Genomic DNA, 22,901 nt, shown 5'->3' on the forward strand with positions numbered 1-22,901 from the left:
GGATGTAGGAAATAAAATCAATTCAGTTAGAGGGATGATAGGCTGGTTTGCAGAGACTCTCACCTCTGACCTCAGGAATGGGGACACCAAGGGCCACTCTGTGCCAGATGTCTGTTTGTCGTCCTCTCCAGGGTCTTTGGACGGCGCGGTGGAAAGCTGGGAGAGCAGAAGCCCCCACCCCAGCCCCTCCCTCACCTCCAGAGGCAGCTGGGTGGCCTTCGACGGTGCCAGCCAGGGCGGCGGCTTTGACGCTTTCCCAGAGGGCGAGCGGGCGATGGGGCAGCGTGGGGCCGGAGAGCAATGGTGGTCTCCTCGTCCTCCAGTGGCAGCGGCTTCTGAACCTTCACCCGCCAGGGTAAGTGACCTGGGTCCAGCGCTCGGCTGGCACAGCGCACGTACCTTCACACACCCTCGACTGGAACCACCTATTACTTCATCTTGAAGGTACAGCAAGGGACTGGCCCCGTCCCAGCAATCCCCCAATATAACCCTTAGCCTTTACAATGACCAATTAATCTACCAACTGGTAAAACTTTGGACTGTGGGAGGAAACCGGAGCACCCGGAGGAAACCCATGCATTCCACGGGGAGTGGGGGTGGGGTGGGGGAAACGTGCAGACTCCTTACTGATGATGTCGTGACTGAACTCCAAACTCTGACGCCCCTGAGCCGTAATAGCGCTAATTGCTATGCGTCCATGGCGCCAACCCACCTCGCGAGCAAGCACCCCTCTGCTCCCTGCCCCCGTGCAGACTTCATAGAGTGTCTCCTTCAAAAAGTAGGATCGATCCGATTTGTGGACCGATCAACGGAACTCAGTTAGCAAACCCACGTCACAACTCGCGGTTAATCGAAGCTCGCGCTTTATCGTCTCTGCACAGACAACAACGTAACAACTTCGACCTCAGGCCGAAACATGAATTCCACGCTTCCCTCTGTGCCCATGCTCAGTCATACCACTTCTCCAATTTATAACACAGAAATAGAGATCTCCTGTTGGGCAGATGGTCGATCCTTTCTTCTCCCAGTCCCTGGCATGGGGGATCTTCCTTGCAAGGGTTCGTCGCCCCTTTAAATTTGAAGTTCCTAACTCTTACAGTGTTCCTCATCAGTTCAAATGATACACTTCATTCTTGTTGGTTTGAGGTCATCTGACTGACCTAAGACACCTTCCCATTGAATGTAGTCCAAGGGCTTTCGGTGACTTCTTTTGTTCTCTGACTCTGGTTCAAACCAGACAAACCAGGTCACTCAGACACCGTGCCGAGATAACGAGATTACTTCTGCAAGCCAGTCGTTATGCATAATTTACCTGAACATAATCTCAGGTTTTGCAGGTCAACAGCAGAAACCCCTTGTGTCCAAGTTCAATTGCTCCGATTAGCTTACACCAGGGCAAGAATCGTTCTGAAACAGTTCACAAGATGGAGGCTACAGGGCAGCTTTGCAAAATGGCAGCCTCTATTCCTTCAAGCACATGGCAAGAACAAGGACAATTGGTTTGTCTGCTTCCACTGTCCTTGACTCGTGAATTCGATGTTGTCTTCCATATTTTAACTCCTCCATGGCCAACAGATTGGCAGCTGCTGACTCCTCCTCCTGTCTCAGACCAATGCCAACAAAGCCTTGGTATTCAGCAGGAGTTCCCAACCTTTTCTAAGCCATGGACCAGTACCATTAAGCAGTCAGTGGATGCTAGGTTGGGAACCCCAGGAATTCAGAAAGCCAGACCATAATGTAAATTAGCAAATTGATATATTAGAAGGTTTTTGACAAAGGTGTTTTGTAGTAAAAATACACCTGTATCTGGAAGGTACAACTGCTGGTGAATCAGTATCCTGGCAAAAATTATACCATGAAGACAAATGAACACTCCAAGAAACTCCACAAAAAGGTTATTGAAAAGCACAAGTTAGGAGATGAATACAAGGCAATTTCCAGGTCACTGAATATCCCTTGGAGTGCAGTTATGCCAGTCATCAGGAAATGGAAAGAATATGGCACAGCTGTAAATCTGCCTAGAGCAGGCCGTCCTCAAAAACTGAGTGACCATGCAAGAAGGGGACTAGTGAGGGAGGTCACCAAGAGATCTGTGACCTAGGGCACCACTGCTTAATACAAGGGGACATGGCTTTAAGGTAAGGGGTGGGAAGTTCAAGGGAGATATTAGAGGAAGGTTTTTTACTCAGAGAGTGGTTGGTGCGTGGAATGCACTGCCTGAGTCAGTGGTGGAGGCAGATACACTAGTGAAGTTTAAGAGACTACTAGACAGGTATATGGAGGAATTTAAGGTGGGGGCTTATATGGGAGGCAGGGTTTGAGGGTCGGCACAACATCGTGGGCCGAAGGGCCTGTACTGTGCTGTACTATTCTATGTTCTAAGAACAGGCCATTTGGCCCACGTTGTCATGTCTGAGTCTGAGTGGCGTAGCAACAACCTCTCACTCAGTGACAACAAGACCAAGGAACTGATTATTCACTCAAGGAGAGGGAAACCAGAGGTCCATATGCCAGTCCTAGTCAGAGAATCAGAGGTGGAGAGGGTTAGCGACTTTAAATTCCTGGGTGTTACTACTTTAGAGGACCTGTCCTGGCCCCAGCATGTAAGTGTAAATTACGAAGAAAACACGACAGCCCCTCTACTTCCTCAGGAGTTTGCAAAGATTCAGCGTAACATCTAAAACTTTGGCAAACTTCTATAGATGTTTAGTGGTGAGTGTATTGACTGGCTGCGTCACGGCCTGGTATTGGAACACCAATGCCTTTGAATGGAAAATCCTACAAAAGGTGGTGGATTTGGCCCAGTCTATCACGGGTAAAACCCTCCCAACCATTGAGCACATCTACATGAAACATCGTCGCAGGAAAGCAGCATCCATCATCAGAGATCCCCACCACCCAGGCCATGCTCTTTTCTCGCTGCTGCCATCAGGAAGAAGTTACAAGAGTCTCAGGACTCACACCACCAGGTTTAGGAGCAGTTACTACCCCTCAACCATCAGGCTTCTGAACAAAGTGAGATAACCACGTTCACTTGCCCATCCATTGAGACGTTCCCTCAACCAATTACCTCACCTTGAGGACTTTATCTCGTTATCTCATGTTCTCGTTATTTATTGCTATTTATTTATATTTGCACAGTTTGCTGTCTCTGCACTCTGGTTGATCTTTCATTGATCCTGTTTACAGTTACTATTCTATAGATTTGCTGAGTATGCCCATGGGAAAATGAATCTCAGGGATGGATGGGGTGACTTGTATGTACTTTGCTAATAGAAGTTACTTTGAACTTAAGGTACAATTAAAATCTTGGTATTGGACGCTGTCCATACAGATCATTTCATCACATCAATACACTGAGGGAGCGTTGATGTAGCAGTATGTAGAATAAAGTGCAGTGCAGACAATAAGGTGCAAGGCCATAACAGGGTAGATTGTGAGGTCAAGAGTCCATCCTTGTAGTACTAGGGGAATTATCCAATCGTCTGATAACCTCAAGATGGAAGCACTCCCGGAGCCTGGTGGTACACGCTTTTAAGATTTTGTGTCTTCTGTTTGATGGGGGGAAGGGGAGTGGAAAAGGGAGACTGTTTGGGTTGGACAATGTTCTCACATTGTGGGGGCTGCTTTACTGAGATTAGATTAGATTAGATTCAACTTTATTGTCATTGTGCTGAGTACAGACACAAAGCCAATGAAATGCAGTTAGCATCTAACCAGAAATGCAAAGAATAGTGTTATTTACAAAATAACTGTGAATAAAAAGCAAGTGCTACAGCACACAAATATAGAAGTTCTGAGACAGTACAATACGGGTACAATACTGCTTAGCGCTGTGATGTGAGGTTCAGCAGGGTCACAGCCTCTGAGGCGGCAGGAATCAATCTGGTGAACCTTCTTTGTACTCCCTCTACGGCAAGAATGTCTTTCCTCAGATTAGGGGACCAAAACTGCACACAATACTCCAGGTGTGGTCTCACCAAGGCCTTGTATAACTGCAGTAGTACCTCCCTGATCCTGTACTCGAATCCTCTCGCTATAAATGCCAGCATACCATTCGCCTTTTTCACCGCCTGCTGTACCTGCATGCCCACTTTCAATAACTGGTGTACAATGACACCCAGGTCTCGTTGCACCTCCCCTTTTCCTAATCAGCCACCATTCAGATAATAATCTGTTTTCCTGTTCTTGCCACGAAAGTGGATAACTTCACATTTATCCACATTAAATTGCATCTGCCATGAATTTTCCCACTCACCTGACCTACCCAAGTCCCCCTGCGTCCTCCTCACAGCTAACACTGCCGCCCAGCTTCGTGTCATCCGCAAACTTGGAGACGCTGCATTTAATTCCCTCTGCCATTGTAAGTGAGTGATGGAAATTGGAAGAGTTGAAGGGAATGGGGAAGGGAAGAAAACAATGGTGTAAGTGGGTGGTTTATGGTCAGCACGGCCCCGACGGGCTGAAGGGCCTCTTTCTGTATTGCATGATTCCACGACTGAGCGAAAGGCCAGAATTGGAAGAGTCCAGATCTCTCAGGACTGCAATGGGTTCCAGAACCTGGAAGGGAGCAACAGTAGTGTAGCAGTCAGCACAACGCTTTACGGTACCGGCGACCCGGGTTCGATTCCCGACATAGCCTGTCAAGAGTTTGTGCGTTTTCTCCCCGAGACCACGTGGGTTTCCACCCACAGTCCAAAGACGTAAAATTAGCCGTTGTAGCCTGTCCCGTGATTAGGCTGGGATTTCTGGGCAGTGGGGCTCGAAGGACCCAATTCCGCGCGGTACCGCAATAAATAAATAAATAAATAAATAAATAGGTAGATAGATAGATAGATAGATAGATAGATAGATAAATAAATAACTAACCCTAAGAGGGCCAGTGGAGGATTGGGAAGTCAAGGCAGTGTTGCACTTGAAGTCAGCGTGGTCAGCGAGGATCGAGCCGGCGGTTGCTTCCCCCATGAAACAGCCTGCGAGTGGTCTTCAGCAGAGATCGGTGGCCGCAAAGGGGGTGGAATGACGGCTTTGTTGCAAAGTTGTCAGACGATATGAAAGTAAATGGAAGGGCAGGTAGTTTTAAGGAACCAGAGAGGCTACGGAAGGACGTAGACAGATTAGGCAATGAAATGGCAGATGGAATCCAGTGTCAGGAAGTGTATGGTCATGCACTTTGGTAGAAGAAATGAAAGGATTGACTATTTTCTAAATGGAGAGAAAATACAAAACTTTGAGGCACAAATGGATTTGGGAGTCTTTGTGCAGAATTCCCTAAAGGTTAATTTGCAAGTTGAGTCTGTGGTGAGGAAAGGAAATGCAATGTTAGCATTCATTTCAAGAGGATGGGAATATAAAGACAAGGATGTAATGTGGAGACTTTATAAAGCACTGATGGGGCCACACTGGGAGTTTTGAGAGCAGTTTTGGGCCCCTTATCTGAGAAAGGATGGGCTGAAACTGGAGAGGGTTCAAAGGAGGTTCACGAAAATGTGTCTAGGATTAAACAGCTTGTCACATGGAGTGTTTGGAGGCTCTGGGCCTGTACTAGAATTCAGAAGAATAAGGGGCAACCTTATTGAAAGATGAAAAGCTTTGACGGAGTGGATGTGGAGAGGATGTTTCCTATGATGGAAGAGTCTAGACCGGAGGACACAGCCTCAGAATAGAGGGGCGTCCCTTTAGAATGGAGATAAGGAGGAATTTCTTTAGCCAGAGAGTGGTGAATCTGTGGAATTTGTTGCCACAGGCAGCTGTGGAAGCCAGGTCTTGATGTATATTTAAGACAGAGGTTGATAGATTCTCGATCGGTCAGGGCATGAAGCGGTACGGCGGGGTGAGGGCGGGGTGAAGGCAGGAGATTGGGGCTGAGAGGGAAAATGGATCAGCCATGATGAAATGGTGGAGCAGACTCGATGGGCCAAATGGCCTAATTCTGCTCCTATATCTTATGGTCTTATAGTTTTATATCATTGTGAATGGGAAGTAGAGCCAGTGGGGAACACCTGTCTCCCCAGGTATCTTAGAGGAACTAAGAAATTGGTTTTGTTTTATCTATCTATCTATCTATTCATTCACTCATTTATCTATCTATCTCCCAACCTACCGATCTACGTATAACTTGTTTATTTAGAGATACCGCACGGAATAGGCCTTTCTGGCCTTTTGAGCCTCGCTGCCCAGTAGCCCCCGACAACCCCCGATTTAACCCTAACCTAATCACGGGACAATTTTCACAATAACCAATTACCTGGTGAAGGGGCTACTAAAGGTTCTGTGGAGGAGATTGTAGAGGTGTGAAGGGGGAGACAGTGGGAGGCCGGATTTGAACCGGAAAGCCAGACAAGATAGCTGGAAGGGCCTGTTCCGTGCTCTATCCACCGCCCGTTTGCTGGCAGCAGGGGCGGGGGGGTGCCGCGTGGCCTCGTGCCGCGGGTTCGCCTGTTGCAGCTGTCCAGGAGGGGAGCACCAGAGGTGTTGTGGCGCAGCGTCCATACCGGATTGGGAGCCGGCCTCGCCAGTTGGTGCTGCCCTCCAGTGTTCGCTCGGTGGAAAACAAGCCGGATTGCGTGTGAGCGTAAAGAACATAGAACATTGAAATCCACAGCATAATACAGGCCCTTCGGCCCACAACGTTGTGCCGACCATGTAACCTACTCTAGAAGCTGCCCAGAATTACCCTACCGCTTGGCCCTCTATTTTTCTAAGCTCCATGTACCCATCTAAGAGTCTCTTAAAAGACCCTATTGTATCTGCCTCCACCACCGTCTCTGGCTGTGCATTCACTCTCTGAGTGAAAAACTTACCCCTGACATCCCCCTTGTACCTGCTTCCAAGCACCTTAAAACTATGCCCCCTGGTGTTAGCCATTTCAGCCCAGGGAAAAAGCCTCTGGCTATCCACAGGATCAATGCCTCTCATCATCTTATACACATCTGTCAGGTCACCTCTCATCCTCCATTCTCGTAAGGTACACCCTCCAATCCAGGCAACATCCTTGTAAATCTCCCTTGCCTGCTCTCTATAGTTTCCGCATCCTTCCTGTAGTGAGGTGACCAGAACTGAGCACAGTACTCCAAGTGGGGTCTGACCAGGGTCCTATATAGCTGTAACATTACCTCTCGGCTCTTAAACTCAATCCCACAGTCGATGAAGGCCATCACACCAAATGCCTTCTTAACGACTCTGTCAACCTGCGCTGTGAAGTGTGTGTGCACACATGTACATTTGTCTATGGTCTGCTGAGAACCACTTGCTCTTTCCGACAACACCAATGCACCGTCAATTTGCCAGACATGTCACCCAGGGACTTGAGCTACACTGTATATATTTTTTGTGTGGGTGTCTGTATTTTACTGCTGTCTTGTGTCATCTGTGCCCTGTGTGTTTTGCACCTTGGCCCCTGGGGAACGCTGTTTAATTTGGCTGTATTCGTGTGTGGTTGATTGGAAATTAAACTTGAACATGACCTTGGCAGGACTGACCTCACCCTCCGGCACACTGTCCATTGTGCCGAGACTTACCGGGCTTTTCGGCAGTGGTGAGCGCGTACCTTCAGCCTCTTCGTAGCCCCGGCCCTCGGGCACTGACCTCCCCTCTCTCTGGTTTCCAGGGTTACCTGCAGTCCGTGCTGCGCTCCTGTTTCCCCGCCGTCCCCTCCGCCAGCAGCTCCCAGGTCGCATTCCCCACGCTGGAGCGGGTCCTGAGCGGTGCCGAGGAGCGAGGGGGCGAAGAACTCTCCAGGTAAACCCGCCGGTCCGGCATTTGGCCCGCAACGCAGCTCGGACACCGCGGACAGGACCCCGGGTCCAATTTACACGTGGCGCGCAATTGTGATTCGCATCGCGTGGAATTACAAAGTGCTTACAGCATCGAAACAGGCCACTTAAAGGCCAATTTATACTTGTGCGTCAAATCGGCTCCATAGGTACGGCGTAGCTTCGTACCACACGGCAAAGCCTGACGCACACCTCACCAAAAATTCTGAGTTTGTGTCCTCTGGTGTTAGACTCTCCCACCATAGGAAACTTCCTCTCCATATCCCACTCTATCAAGGCCTTTCACCATTCGATAGGTTTCAATGAGATCATCCCTCATTCTTCTGAATTCCAGTGAATACAGACCCAGAGCCATCAAACACTCCTCATGTGACAAGCCTTTCAATCCTGGAATCATTTTTGTGACCTCCTTTGAACTCAACCCAGTTCCAGCACATCCTTTCTGAGATAAGGGGCCCAAAACTGCTCACAATACTCCAAGCGAGGCCTCACCAGTGCTTTATAAAGCCTCAACATTACATCCTTGCTTTTGTAAATTAGTCGGAATGTAAATGCCCGACTATTATTCCAGGTAGGGTAATGGTTCGGCAGGGACTAGATGGGCCGAAGAGCCTGCTTCTGTGCTGCAGGGCTTTGGGGTGTGGGAGGAGTCCGGAGCACCCAAGGGAAACCCCGCAGAGCTCGTAAGCTGCACCCAGACAGCGCCAGGGGTCAGGATCGAACCCGGGTCCCTGGCGCAGCTCGACCAGCCTTGCCAGTGCGAGTTGTGGTGCCAGCCCTCTCCTCCAGTCACGGCTATATCCTCTCCAAGAGAGGCTGAAGGGGGCGCCCGAGGTTTGCCTCACTGGGGACGGTTGCCGTGGCGACTCCCGGCAAGGTGGGGCGGGGGGGGTGATATGCGGAGTCGGCGCGTCCTTCACCTCCTGAACCGTTGTGTTACAGCGGCCAGGCCCGCGAGCTCTGGGCGTTGCTGCAGGACATGGACGAGGCGGTCGGCCTCAAACACAGAAGGGCAGGCTGTCAGAGCCACCGGCTGCTCCTGGCATCTTTGCAAGTGGATCCTGCAAACACAGTGAGTCACGTCTGTACAGCTTGGGCGCCCAAGACTTTTACACAGTGCTGTGGTGTAATTTTATGTATTGCTGCTGAAAAAACACAAATTTCATGACATATGTGAGTGATGATAAACCTGATTCTGATCTGGGTCTCTGTTGTGGACTGAGAGTGGGAAGGGGCAGGGAGAGGGGAATCATGGTTGGGAAAAGGGGAAGGGAGAGGGGAATTGCATTTGGGAAAAGGGGGAAGGGAGTGGGAAATATCAGAGAGACATTCCATAATGATTAATTAATCAATTATTTGGAATCAAATGACTGACCCTGCCTGGTGTCTCAGGGCTGGGGACAGGGAGAGGGGAATCATGGTTGGGAAAAGGGGAAGGGAGAGGGGAGGGAGTGGGAAGCACCAGAGAGACATTCTGTAATGATCAATAAACCGATTGTTTGCAATGGAGTGATCTTGCCTGGTGTCTCAGGGCTGGGTGTCTCTGTACCCACACCCCCACCCCGCCCTTGTCCTGGCACACCTTCTCTACCATCTGTCCCGCACCCCTCCTGCGACGCTCCACCCTCGCCATTCCCAACATCCTTTGTTCCCGCCAGATTTACAAGCTCGCTCTCCGCTTCATGCTGATAAACACAGTACTGTGCAAAATTCTTAGGCACCCTAGCTATATGTATGTGCTGAAGAGTTTTGCACAGCCCTGTTTTTATCAGATGTACATCGAAATATGCAATGAAGTACGTTATTTGTGTTAACAACCCACATGGCCTAAGGATGTGCAGGGGTGGGGCTCGCAAATGTCACCACACACTCCAGCGCCAATATAGCTCGCCCACGATGTTTGGCAGAACAACACCGAACACAATAAAAAAAACCTAGAACATATCAAGCCACGAAACAGCACCAGCCAAACAAGCCCCTTTCCTCCCTCCCACCTACCCCCTCAGGCAGAGTCCTCCAACTCTAGGCCAGGCCTTTGGGCCTCCGGCCACCAAGCTTCAACTTCCAGGCTTCCGATCAACGTCCGGCCTCCAGAATTTGGTACTGAACCCCAGACAGGGCCATGAACTCTGGACAAACTCTAGGCTGACCGGTCCTTTTGCCTCCTACTCGCAAGGCCTTCGAGCGCTAAGCAGAGGCCTGGACTGCGGGTGTCCGTCATCACCCGACAGTGCCACTAGCCTTCGGTGTTTTTTTAAATAGAAGGAAGCCAATCATCCCATCGAGTCTGTGCTGGCTCTGTGAATCATGCTTGGACTACCTTTTCCCTCCGACCATCAAAAGTACGTTAGAGGTTCATCAACATCAGGATCGGGACCCTTGCTCCTGCTCCCGGAGTGTTATCCCAGGGAGCAGGTGGGTGTCCTGGATCCGGACATGTGCCGTGGGGCTGGACAAAGGCGGCTGTCCCAGGGCTGAGTTCTGAGGTTAGGAGCCAGCCACGTTACCTAAGGGTCATCCTCGAATCCCAACACTCCACGCGCCTAGACTTGGGGAGGGTTGCGAGTCTGATTAATGTAGCAACTCCGCTCCACCCGCCAGAAGCAGAACCTCTCGGTGGCCATTCATTATAATTCCCATTTCCATTCCGACATGTCGCTCCGTGATGTCTTCTTGTGCCAAGATGAGGCCAGCCACAGGGTGGAAGAGCAATACCTTATATTGCGTCTGGTTTGCCTCCAACCTGATCAGTAAATAATAACACTCAATAAACCTGCTTGTGCAGCTCCAAACTCCTGCCCTGAAACTCCTGCCCTGAAACTCCTTCCCTGAAATTCCTGCCCAGAAACTCCTGCCCAGAAACTCAACCCCTGAAACTCCTGTCCAGAAACTCCTGCCCTGAAACTCAACCCCTGAAACTCCTGCCCAGAAACTCGACCCCTGAAACTCCTGCCCAGAAACTCCTGCCCTGAAACTCGACCCCTGAAACTCCTGCCCAGAAACTTGACTCCTGAAACTCCTGCCCAGAAACTTCTGCCCTGAAACTCCTGCCCAGAAACTCGACCCCTGAAACTCCTGCCCAGAAACTCGACCCCTGAAACCCCTGCCCTGAAGCCCCTGCCCTGAAACTCCTGCCCTGAAACCCCTGCCCTGAAACTCCTGCCCTGAAACTCGACCCCTGAAACTCCTGCCCAGAAACTTGACTCCTGAAACTCCTGCCCAGAAACTTCTGCCCTGAAACTCCTGCCCAGAAACTCGACCCCTGAAACTCCTGCCCAGAAACTCGACCCCTGAAACCCCTGCCCTGAAACCCCTGCCCTGAAACTCCTGCCCTGAAACCCCTGCCCTGAAACTCCTGCCCTGAAACCCCTGCCCTGAAACTCGACCCCTGAAACTCCTGCCCTGAAACTCGACCCCTGAAACTCCTGCCCAGAAACTCTGAAGGAAAAACAGATCATTTCCCGACCCCTTCCCTCCTGCTGATTCTCTCTCCCTCTATTCCCTTTCCCTACATTTTTTTTGTAATTCAAATTTTTATTATTATTTATTCTTATTTTACAAAGCAGCACAGCATATCATAGAGCAGATACAGTACAGCATATTTACACAGCCATCCCATATCAGGAAAACAAATAAAACTTAGAAACAGAAAGAAGTTCTAATTTAAGTTTAAATTAACATACAACCAAAATTGATCCCACGTGTCCTGCACTTTTCCCTCACTGTTAATTCTTCCCAACAATATAATTCTTGCAACAGCGATGAGAACACCTTTAAAATATATCAGATTTGATCTACAAGCAATACAACAAAATTATCAGTGATTTTCTATGGGATAAGAAGAAGCCCAGAATTAAAATGAGTAAGATGTGTATGTCCAGGGACATGGGTTGGCTCAGCCTAAACACAAAATACTCTGCAGATGCTGGGGTCAAAGCAACACTCACAACACGCTGGAGGAACTCAGCAGGTCAGGCAGCATCCGTGGAAAAGATCGGTCGACGTTTCGGGCTGGAACCCTTCGTCAGGACTGTAGAGGGAAGGGGCAGAGGCCCTATAAAGAAAGTGGGGGGAGGGTGGGAAGGAGAAGGCTGGTAGGTTCCAGGTGAAAAACCAGTAAGGGGAAAGATAAAGGGGTGGGAGAGGTGATAGGCAGGAAAGGTGAAAAAGGAATAGGGGAAAACACAATGGGTAGTAGAAGGAGGTGGAACCATGAGGGAGGTGATAGGCAGCTGGGGGAGGGGGCAGAGTGAAATAGGGATAGGGGAAGGGAGGGGGAGGGAATTACCAGAAGTTGGGGAATTCTATGTTCATATCAAGGGGCTGGAGACTACCTAGATGGTATATGAGGTGTTGCTCCTCCAACCTGAGAGTTCCACCTCCTTCTACTACCCATTGTGTTTCCCCCTATTCCTTCTTCACCTTTCCTGCCTAACACCTCCCTACCTCCCCTCCCCCGCCCCTTTATCTTTCCCCTTACTGGTTTTTCACCTGGAACCTACCAGCCTTCTCCTTCCCACCCTCCCCCCACCTTCTTTATAGGGCCTCTGCCCCTTCCCCCTACAGTCCTGACGAAGGGTTCCGGCCCGAAACATCGACCGATCTTTTCCACGGATGCTGCCCGACCTGCTGAGTTCCTGCAGCGTGTTGTGGGTGGGCTCAGTCTACCAGACGTCAGGGCATATAAATTATCCTTTGAAATGACCAAATTAGCCAAACATTGGGACAGGGCTGATGTTGATTTAGATTTGATAGGGAGGAAGGCAAAAGAGGTGGGGGCATGAAACACAATCGAGACAATGAAAGACCGCACCCAACAGGATGGATAAACAACCGGTGTGCAAAAGACAAAAATCTGTGCAAATACGTAAAGAAAATAATAATAATAATAATAATAATAATAAAATCAGTAAGTGAAAAACACCAGAAATATGCTGAATTAAAAGAGGAAATTGAAGGACTATGGAACATGAACGGGGTTTACATTGTCCCAATAGTAATATCTTCAACTGGTGTCATCCCAGAGGCACTACACAATAGCATTAAACAATTTGGCACACACAGTAATATCTATGTAAATCTTCAGAAAGCCTCAATACCAAACACCAATAGAATAGTCCGAAAGTTCCTAGCAATTGAGAAATGGGTGTGCTTGGCTATGCCCGTACCTCAGGTTTTACCAGCTTGAGCTGAAAAAAAAAATCATAATAATAAATAAATAAGCAATGAATATTGAGAGCATGAGAGAAAGAGTCCTTGAAAGTGAGTCTGTAGGCTGTGGGAACGGTTCAGTGAAGTTGAGTGAAGTCATCCCCTTTGGTTCAAGAGCCTGATGGTTGAGGGGTAATAACTGTTCCTGAACCTGGTGGTGAGGGTCCTGAGGGTCCTGTACATACTTCTTGATGGCAGCAGCAAGAAGAGAGCACGGCCTGGGTGGTGGGGGTCCCTGATGATGGATGCTGCTTTCCTGCGACAGTGCTCAATGTAGACGTCCTCAATGGTGGGGAAGGCTTTACCCATGATGGACTGGACTCTGATTCCTCTCGCTCCACATTACAGGATCCGCCCGCGGGGCAGACGGCGGCACCGGGTTCTTCCCCTCAGTTCTCCCGGGAGAGGAGGGCCGAGCTGCATCCTTCTGCGGTTGCCGTGGCCCCAGATTCCAGGGAGTTAATGTTGATCAAGGTAAGTCAGATCAAGCAAGCTGGTGAAATTCGCCCTCAAAATTTCTCTGAAGGTTTAGGATGGGGGTGAATATTGGTAGCTCGGGTTGAGGAGTTTGATGTTCTGGTGTTTGCCGCGCTTTAGATTAGATTATTAGAACACTCAGTCCTCTTTTATTGTCATTTAGAAATGCATACATGCATTAAGAAATGATACAACGTTTCTCCAGAGTGATATCACAGAAAACAAGACAGACCAAAGACTAACACTGACAAAACCACATAATTATAACACACAGCTACAGCAGTGCAAAACAATACGATAATTTGATGAAGAACAGACCATGGGCACGGTTAAAAAAAAAGTCTCAAAGTCCCCGATAGCAGGCAGCAAAAGGGAGAAACTCCCTGCCATAAACCTCCAGGCACCGTCAACTTGCCGATGCCTTGGAAGCAGCCGACCCCAGCCGACCCTGAGTCCATCCATCCGAAAACTCCGGGCTTCCGACTAGCCGCTCCGATACAGCCTCCCAAGCGCCATCCTCTGCCGAGCGCTTTTGACCTCTCCCCAGCCGCTGAAACACGCAAAGCCGAGGATTTCCGGGCCTTCAGCTCCGGAAGTTCCGGTTACCACACAATTAGTTTGCAGACGTTTCATCACCAGCCGAGGTGACATCATCAGTGCACAGTTGTTGGTGTTTCTCTCTGGGAGGGTTTGCGTTTATATCGCGCCCCCCCCCGTTCAGTTGCCTCAGTCTTGATTGGCTACCCTTCAGTTGACCTTTGAATTCTATAGGCTCGTGTTTCTTTGGCTCTTAGGGGTTCATTGATGGCATCTATTTTGACATGTTGATTTATGGAGCAATCAGGAGAGAACCATGCTTCTAAAAATTCTCATGCCTGCTTCGTGTTCACCTGTGCCAGAACCTCTGTGGTGTCCCAGTTAAAGTGGTGTCCTTCTCGGTCTTCGTGTCCCGAGATCAGGGACAGTGGATCACGTCTCCGTACCGCCAGTTCCCGTTCCCATGAACGAGTTGAGTTTATGCCCTGTCTGGCCAATGTAGCTCTTGTTGCAGTCTCCACAGGAGATCTTGTACACCACATTGCTTTTGTCCGTTGTCTTTACTGGTTCCTTGTTTCTTGGGACCGGCTTCCTTGAAGTCGCAGTTGGTTTGTGGGTGATCGTGATGCCGTGAGGTTCAAGTAGTCAAGCGGACATTTCTTGACGTAGGGCAGGGTCATTGGGGTCTCTCTTCCACCCATCAGAGATACTTACCAGGAGCATTGCATACGCAGGACCCTCAGCATTGTTAGTGTTCCCTCCCCGAGTTCCATCCAGGCTCGGTGACCTCGGCCTGGACCCTGCCTTGTGCAGCTGGACCCTGGGCTTCCTGTCAGATCTCCAGCAGGTTGTAAGAGAGGGGTCCCTCACCTCCACCCCTCTGACTCTCAATACAGGAGACCCTCAGGGCTGCATACTGAGTCCCCTCCTTTACTCCCTGTACACCCATGACTGTGTCGCTACCCACAGCTCCAATCTGCTAATTAAATTTGCCGATGACACTACACTGATTGGCCTTATCTCAAACAATAACAAGGTGGCCTACAGGGAAGAAGTCATTTCTCTGACACGGTGGTCTCAAGAAAACAACCTCTCCCTCAATGTCGCAAAGACAAAGGAGCTGGTTGTGGATTACAGGAGGAATGGAGGCGGGCTAACCCCTATAGACATCAATGGATCTGGGGTTGAGAGGGTAAACAGCTTCAAGTTCCTCGGCATCCATATCACTGAGGACCTCATGTGGTCTGTACACACCAGCTGTGTGGTGAAAAAGGCATAACAGCGCCTCTTTCACCTCAGACGGTTGATGAAGTTTGGTATGAACTCCCAGATCCTAAGAACTTTCTACAGGGGCAGAATTGACAGCATCCTGACTGGCTGCATCACTGCCCGGTATGGGAACTGTACCTCCCTCAATCACAGGACTCTGCAGAGAGTGGTGCGGACAGCCCAGTGCATCTGTAGTTGTGAGCTTCCCACTATTCGGGACATTTACAGAGACAAGTGTGTAAAAATGACCTGAAGGATCATTGGGGACCTGAGTCACCCCAACCACAAACTGTTCCAGCTGCTACCATCTGGGAAACGGTACCGCAGCATAAAAGCCAGGACCAACAGGCTCCGGGACAGCTTCTTCCACCAGGCCATCAGATTGATGAACTCACGCTGACTTGACTGTATTCTATATTACATTAACTGTTCTATTTATTATAAATTATTATAAATTACTATGACTGCACATTTAGATGGAGATGTAACATGAAGATTTTTACTCCTCATGTATGTGAAGGATGTAAGAAATAAAGTCAATTCAATTCAAAATCCATCTAACATCCCTTTGACAGCCCAACTATCAGGCAGGAGGTATCGTAGCATTGGGACAAGAACTGTAGGGATGGGAAACATCTTCTTCCTCCAGGCCATGAGCTCCTTGCCACCACCCAGGTGTCATCACACATGAGGCGTCAGTAGCGTTCTACTGTTTGCTTTTCAAATTCTGTCGTAAATGCACCTTATTATTTGTTAATTTACTTGTGGCAATGTTACTTTGTGTGTCGTGTGTATGAGTTATCTGGAGTTACCTTGGTGCAGAGGAAGATTATTTTGTTTGGCGGTATACGTGTGTGCGGTTGAATGACAATAAATTCATTTTGAACTTGAACTTACTCTGTGTTCCCTATGAACCTCCTCCACCCCTCTCTTTACACAGGGAAACTCCTTTCCCCTCCGTTCATGGGATAACCCCACCTCCCAATGCAGGGTGAACGCCCCTCTCTACTACCCTTACACAGAGATGCCTTTGAAGGTCTTTGGCCTACCAATAAACAATGAAAGTTTGGAGAAGTTAGTAATTCCATTTGGGAGAGGGCAGATTGTCCTGGGAAAGGACCAGCATCCTCCCTTGCGTCTACAGACACTGTTGCCTGTACCCCAGCTCCCACACTGATTTCACCCACCCCACTGGTGTTTACCTGCTCTTCGTCCTTACTGATACTGGCATCGGTTTATCATTGTCACACACCGAGATCTGGTGAAAAGTCTGTCCTACACACTAATCGTGACATGGTGTACTGAGGCAGAACAAGGTTAACACGAACAATGCAGAATAAAGTGTCACATCCACAGAGAGAGAGGGCAGCGCAGGGAAACGACGAAATGCAAGGCCATAACGAGGAGGACTGAGAGACCGTGATTCGGTCTTATCCAACGAGGACTCTGATAAGCAGTCTGATAACAGTGAGATCGAAGGTTATTCCCCAAACTTAAGCCTGGTGGTACGTGCTTTCAGTATTTTGTATCTTCTGCCTGGTGGGAGAGGGGAGAGGAGAGGATGGCTTTACTGAGACAGTGAGAGGTATAGACAGGAGTCGATAGAAGGGAGGCTGGTTTCCTGTGATGTGCTGAGCTGTGTGCACAGCTCTGCAGTTCCTTGTGGTCACGCGCGGAGCAGTCGCCGTGATGCGTCCAGAGAGAAAGCTTTCTAAGGTGCACCGGTTAAAAGGAGAATCGATGGGGGTGTGCTGAGTTTCTCTCGCCTCCTGAGGAAGTGGAGGCATTGGTGAACTTCATCGCGATTGGATCAGGACGGCCTCCCGGCCCTCTCGACCTCAGCATCGTTGATGTGGCCAGCAACGTCTCCCCCCCCCCACTGAAGTCAATGACCCATTTGTTGGTTGACATTGAGGGGAAAGTGAGGGGAAAGTGAGGGGAAGGGTTGTTACCATGACAACATGTCACTGAGCTCTCTTGTCTCCTTCCTGTTCTCCGACTCATGGTTATTCGAGATACACACCACACCAGTGGTATCAACTGCAAAGTTGTAGATGGACTTCGAGCAGAACCTGGTCATGAGTGTACAGGGAGTAGAGTTGGGGGCTGAGGGTGCAATCTTGTGAAGTAATAATAATAATAATTGTGGTGGAAGTGTTGCTTCCTGTCCTTACTGATTGTGGTCTGTTGATCCGAAAGTCAAGGAGTTGCCGAGGGATGCATTATCTCCCAGGGTCTGGTGTTGGGTGCTACGTTTGCTTGCAATGAGAGTACTGAAGGCAGAACAGTAGTTATTAAACAAACTTCTGACCTACGTGACTTTACTGTTGCTTTCAAAGCCTTCCTCATCACCCCCCCCGTCCCTCCCACTCTCCATCTCTGTAACAAGTGGAATAATTTTAAGGTGATTGGAGGAAAGTACAGGGGGGATACCAGAGGTAGTTTCTTTTTACACAGTGAGTGGTAGGTGTATGGAACACTGTTAGGGAAATTAATTTGGTAGGGAAAGTTGACTAAAGTTGACGCAAGGTAAATTAGACACGGACTTCGAAGTAAAGAGAACTTTATTCACGATATCGTGGGGAGTGGAACCGCTAACAGTGGGTTTTGAACTCCCAATAATACAGAGAGCACAGCTCCTTTTACGCACGTACAAATTATTGCAAAAGCAAAGGCTGTTCGATTAACCTAGCGAATGAGAAAAGAAAGGCTTGGTTCACATGCAATTCCCCTGTGATAAACTATGCCCATAGCAACAGCCAAAAATTAACAATTCAGTCCTGTGTACAACTTTGTTTTAAGAAACAGCTTGTCTCATATTCTTGTGTCGAATTCTTGCGAGATAAGCAGCTGCAAGTATTTATTCGGAGAATCGTCTCTGCTGAAAGCCAAGGCCATATCTATAACAAACTGAGCTGCAGACTGATTTCTGTACTAGAAAACCCAATATTAACCCTTTATCTATCAAAATCTTTAACTCGCAATATATTCCTCCAGAAACGCACTGCCGGGGGTGGTGGTAGAGGCAGATACATAAGGGCCATCGAAAAGACTATAAGATAGGCACATGGATGAAAGCAAAAATTCAAGTTCAAGTTTGTCTCATTGTCATTCAACCATACATGAATGCTCATGAATACGGCCAAACGAAACAGCGATTCTCTGGGGTCAAGGTGCAAAATATGGTACCAGCAGTCACACACGGCACAAGACACACATAGTTCTTATAAGATATCAGTGAAATATGGCCATACGCAAAAAAAAAAGTGTCATCCAAGACCCTGACTCCATGAATGTTGCAGCAGTCTGCTGCTGAACACAATATGGCTTGTCTTCTGCCGAGCGAACACTGGGGGGCAGCACTGACTCCAGCTTGGATGCTGCACCACACCGCCCCCTGGCGTTTCGGAGGAGCGCACCGTCTCTGACGCCTTTCTCCTGGACGGCTGCAAACTGGCGACATCGCGACCCGAGGCCGACTCCTCGCCATGACCGAGGCTATGCAGCTGCCCGCCGTCTGCCAGTAAATTAGTGAACCGGACTTGCAGTATTCCACGTTAACAATGTCCAACAGGGTCTTACAATCACAGGAAAAGTGACTAAGATGCTTGTAAGGCCATGAGGGAGGGAAGGGTTAGATCTGAACTTGGAGTTGGTTAAAGGGTCAGCACAGAACTGTGGGCCGAAGGGCCTGTGCTGCTCTATTGCTAAGCTCCACAACTCCAGTCTCCGAGCCACCCTTCCAGCCTCTGTCTAGCTGATCATGGCTGACTGGTATTGGTACTGGAATTAGTTTAATATTGTCACATGTACAAGGATGAGCAGGTAGGGTGGGGACATGTCTCTACCAAAGGAGGTGTAAGGTGCTCCTTCCCTCTGCTAGCCTGCAGGTCACCCTTGGGCAAGGTGTAGCACCTGCTTAGCCCCCGATCAGGGTCACGTGAAGCCATGGGAGTGGGTGGTGGATGGTGGTACGAGCAGCTGGTGCAGATCACAAGTCCTGGTTATCCGACACTGACACCAGGCAGACAATCTCTGAAGAGTATTGATAATGGCTGGGGGTCACCCGTCTTGTAAAGACACCGCCCAGAAGAGGGCAATGGCAAACCAACTTCTGTAGAAAAATTTTGCCAAGAACAATCATGGTCATGATCGCCCACGTCATACGGCACGGCGCGTAACGAACGAAGGAACCGAGATACGGTGAAAAGTTTGCCTTGAATCACTGTTGCTCCACCACTAATGGCTCTAGCTGCAGCTGTCTCAGCTCAAAGTCAGAGAGATACAGCACAGAAAAAGGCCCTTCGGCCCGCTGACTCTGTGCCGTCACGGGAGGTATAGATAGCGCAGATAGCCAGAGTCTTTTTCCCAGGCTGGAAATGTCAAAGGTTAGAGGGCGTAACCACAAGGAAAGAGGGGAAAGTTTAGAAGCTGAATCAACTTCATTAACATTGGCATATATTGTGCAATTTGTGATTGTTCTTGGCAGATTTTTCTACAGAGGTGCTTTGCCATTGCCGCCTTCTGGGCAGTGTCGGGGGACACTGCCTTGCCCAGGGGTGACCTGTAGGCTAGTGGAGGGAAGGAGCACCTTACATCTCCTCTGGTGGAGACGTATCTCCAATCCGACGCCAAATGGTATACATTAAAAATAGTTTACATACAGGCTTTGTCTGCACTGGTGGTGTAGTGGTGTCAGCATCAGACTTCGAGGTGAGTGGTCCCAGGTTCGAATCCGGCCGACTCCATCCGCGCTGGGCTGAACGTCGAGCTAGCAGCTCGACCTCGTAAAAAAAACAGACAAATGCTAAAACAGCAAGGTTGCCGCCCGACGCACCAAATTTCCGTGAGAAGTATAGGTTATAGACCCCTCCACGGGGGGCTGTGATTCACTCAGGTCAGGGAGGGCCCGGGCCCAGGTCAGACACAGAGTAAAATTCGCTCTACATGTCCCTGCCTCACACGCTTGCTTTTCTCTGTTCCAGAACTCCTTCCCCCAGCACCAGACGAATGGATTCAGCCCAAGCCACAGGATCCAGGCCTTCTTTTATCACTGGGCACAGACCGATAGGAGCGGGAGGTGCAAGACTCCGTATGACGTCAACAAGAACTTCATGGCCTAGAGGACGAGGGTTGGAGCTGTCTGATCCTCTGTGGACTCTGACTTTTAAAGGCGTCTCCAAGCTTTGACACCCAGTATCTGGAAGGGCTGACTGCCTCTGGGAAGACAGTGGGGACTGTTCGACCTTCTCAAAGGAATAGAGCAAGATTCTTGAAATGGCCGACGGCAACATAGTGTTTTCACCTGTGTTTCGGGTGCAACTCCGTCTGAGAGGAAGGAGCAGAATTAGGCCATTCGGCCCGTCAAATCTTCTCTGTCCTTCGATCGAGTGTTACTGCCCGTTACACCGCTGGCGTTTCGGGCAGCAATGAATGTCCTCCATCTCTGGCAGTGTTCAGGGCTCCCTTCATCATGTCAGCAGCTCAGTTTTCACTACTGTCAGTCACGCAAGTCCCGGGTGGAGACTTGGGAATACCGTCACACTCAGATGTAGAAAGAGTCTTCATTGCTGTTTCCATAACAATTTTGTTTGACCAGTTGGGGTTGTTAGCCCTGAGCTGAACCCCCGAACCCGGAGGACCGGTGGAAATCTCTTAGTCTGACCTCTACCCTTTGAACTGTTTGGCATAAAGCCTTGATTCCAGCCTACATCGCTCTCCGGGTCACTGAGGCACGCAAGCCTCCAAACCCTACCACAAGGTTGTGGGCCTCTTGGAGGTGCCCTTCAATCAAGGCTGATTTAATATCCCTCTTAACCCCATTCTCCTGCCTTCTCCCCATAATCTTTGCCTGCCTTATTAATCAAGAATCTCTGCTTTAAATGTACCCAATGACTTGGCCTCCACGGCAACGAATTCCATGGATTCATTACCCTCTGGCTGAAGAAATTCCTCCTCACCTCTGTTCTAAGGGGACGTCCTTCTGTCCCGAGGCTGTGCCCTCTCCCACTATTGGGAAGATCCTCTCCACATCCACTCTAATGGGCCTTTGAATATTTGATAGGTTTCAATGCGATTCCCCCTCATCCTTCTAAACTCTAACGGGTACGTTTTCCCAGAATCGTTCACCTCCAAGGCAGACCGGAGAAGCAGGGGTTGTTTTCTTTGAAGCAACGGCTGAGGACAAATTTAGCAGAGGTGCATAAGATGCCGGGATTGAGAAGAGTATGTCGTATGATCTTATGGTTGCGGGGAGAAGGTGGAAGAATGGGTTTGAGAGGAAAAATAAATCAACCATCATCAGACTCGATGGGCTGAATGGCCTAATTCTGCTCCTATGCCTTACGGTCCCATGGAAGCAACTTCCTTTGGCGTGTGATTCATGGACTGGGGAAGAAGCTGAAGATAAACTCCAGGGCAGGGTTACCGTGAGGGATAAATTGTTTACGCGGAGGGTGGCTGTGATCTGGAAGCCATTGTCTGTGAGGCCGTTGGGAACTGAGTTAATCAGAGTGGAATGGGAAAGAAATTGGAGGGAATGGGAAAAGAAGGCAAAATGGGATTGACCTGCTACACTGCCTGGACTTGATGGGCTGAATGGCCTCCTTGCTGAATGATTATCCATCAGCGTGTGGGTCACAGGCCCCCGGCTCTGGCACAGGGCAAGGAGAATGGAATGGAGTTCCATCCTGCAGAGGGATTTGTGCAGGGCCCGTGTAGCCACGGCTGAGCCCTGGAGAGGGGGCCCCGTCTCAGCGCAGCGGGCAGTGGATGGGCGGTTCCCTTCCTGACCTCCGGAAGTTCGGGCAAGTGGTTGGGCTGGAGGGGGAGGGGCAGTCTGAGCTGAGGGCACGTTGTCGCTGGTCGAAGATCATCCACTGAAAGGAGAGGTGGCCACAGGAAGGGAAGTGAAACGGAGGAAAAGTAACCCCCTCCTCCTCACCACAGACAAGCAGACTGTTCGCTGCTCCTGAAGACCCGGAGTAAAGCAACGAAGGTTGGCCGCGAACCAGAGAGAGCTGTGTGGCTGTGACTGAACGTGTTTGGAAGTGAAAGATTAATGGTATAAGGTCCCAATATGGAGTGCTTGAAAAGTTCAAAGTTCAAAGTAAAATTTACTATCAGAGTACAAACATGTCACCACATACGACCCTGAGGTTCCTTTTTCTTTTTTCCCTGTGGGATCTAACCCTGTTAAATAATCTGTGTTTAAAATATCCATTTGATCTGTCTTTATTTTACAGTATTTTATTTTTAATTTGGAGATGCAACAAGGTACGGGCCTTTTCGGCCTACCAAGCCTGGCTGCCTAGCAACCCGCCAATTTAACCCTAGCCTAATCGCAGGAAAATTTACCGTGACCAATTAACCAACTAACCGGTACGTCTTTGGACTGTGGGAGGAAACTGGAGCACCCGGGGGTGAGGGGAAACCCACGTGGTTCCAGAAAGGACATACTAAGTTACAGAGGACGTTGTAGTCAGGAAGTTGGAAGGGGGAGGGGTGGTGGAGACATTCCTGTCCATATCATTGATGCTGAGGTTGGGAGCCTGTCCTGATCCAATTGCGATGATGTCACGGCCAGGAAAATTCACCCACACCTCCACTTCCTCAGGAGGCAAGAGACACTCG

General features: G+C 49.4%; 1 protein-coding gene across 4 annotated transcripts in view; it reads left to right on the forward strand.

Annotated features, from left to right (window-relative positions):
- The window catches only part of si:ch211-14c7.2 (uncharacterized), a 90,382-nt gene extending 67,918 nt beyond the window's left edge, over nt 1-22,464 (forward strand). For all 4 annotated transcript variants that reach the window (XM_063059988.1, XM_063059986.1, XM_063059987.1 and 1 more), the window contains exons 3-7: nt 132-355; nt 7,610-7,740; nt 8,718-8,847; nt 13,335-13,460; nt 20,255-22,464. In XM_063059988.1, the coding sequence (XP_062916058.1) occupies nt 132-355; nt 7,610-7,740; nt 8,718-8,847; nt 13,335-13,460; nt 20,255-20,392 (749 nt within the window). In that variant the 3' untranslated portion in view covers nt 20,393-22,464. The remainder of the gene's footprint in view (nt 1-131; nt 356-7,609; nt 7,741-8,717; nt 8,848-13,334; nt 13,461-20,254) is intronic.
- Nucleotides 22,465-22,901: the final 437 nt, after the last annotated feature.

This window comes from Mobula hypostoma, chromosome 10 (assembly GCF_963921235.1).
Source record: "Mobula hypostoma chromosome 10, sMobHyp1.1, whole genome shotgun sequence".
Taxonomy (NCBI): domain Eukaryota; kingdom Metazoa; phylum Chordata; class Chondrichthyes; order Myliobatiformes; family Myliobatidae; genus Mobula; species Mobula hypostoma.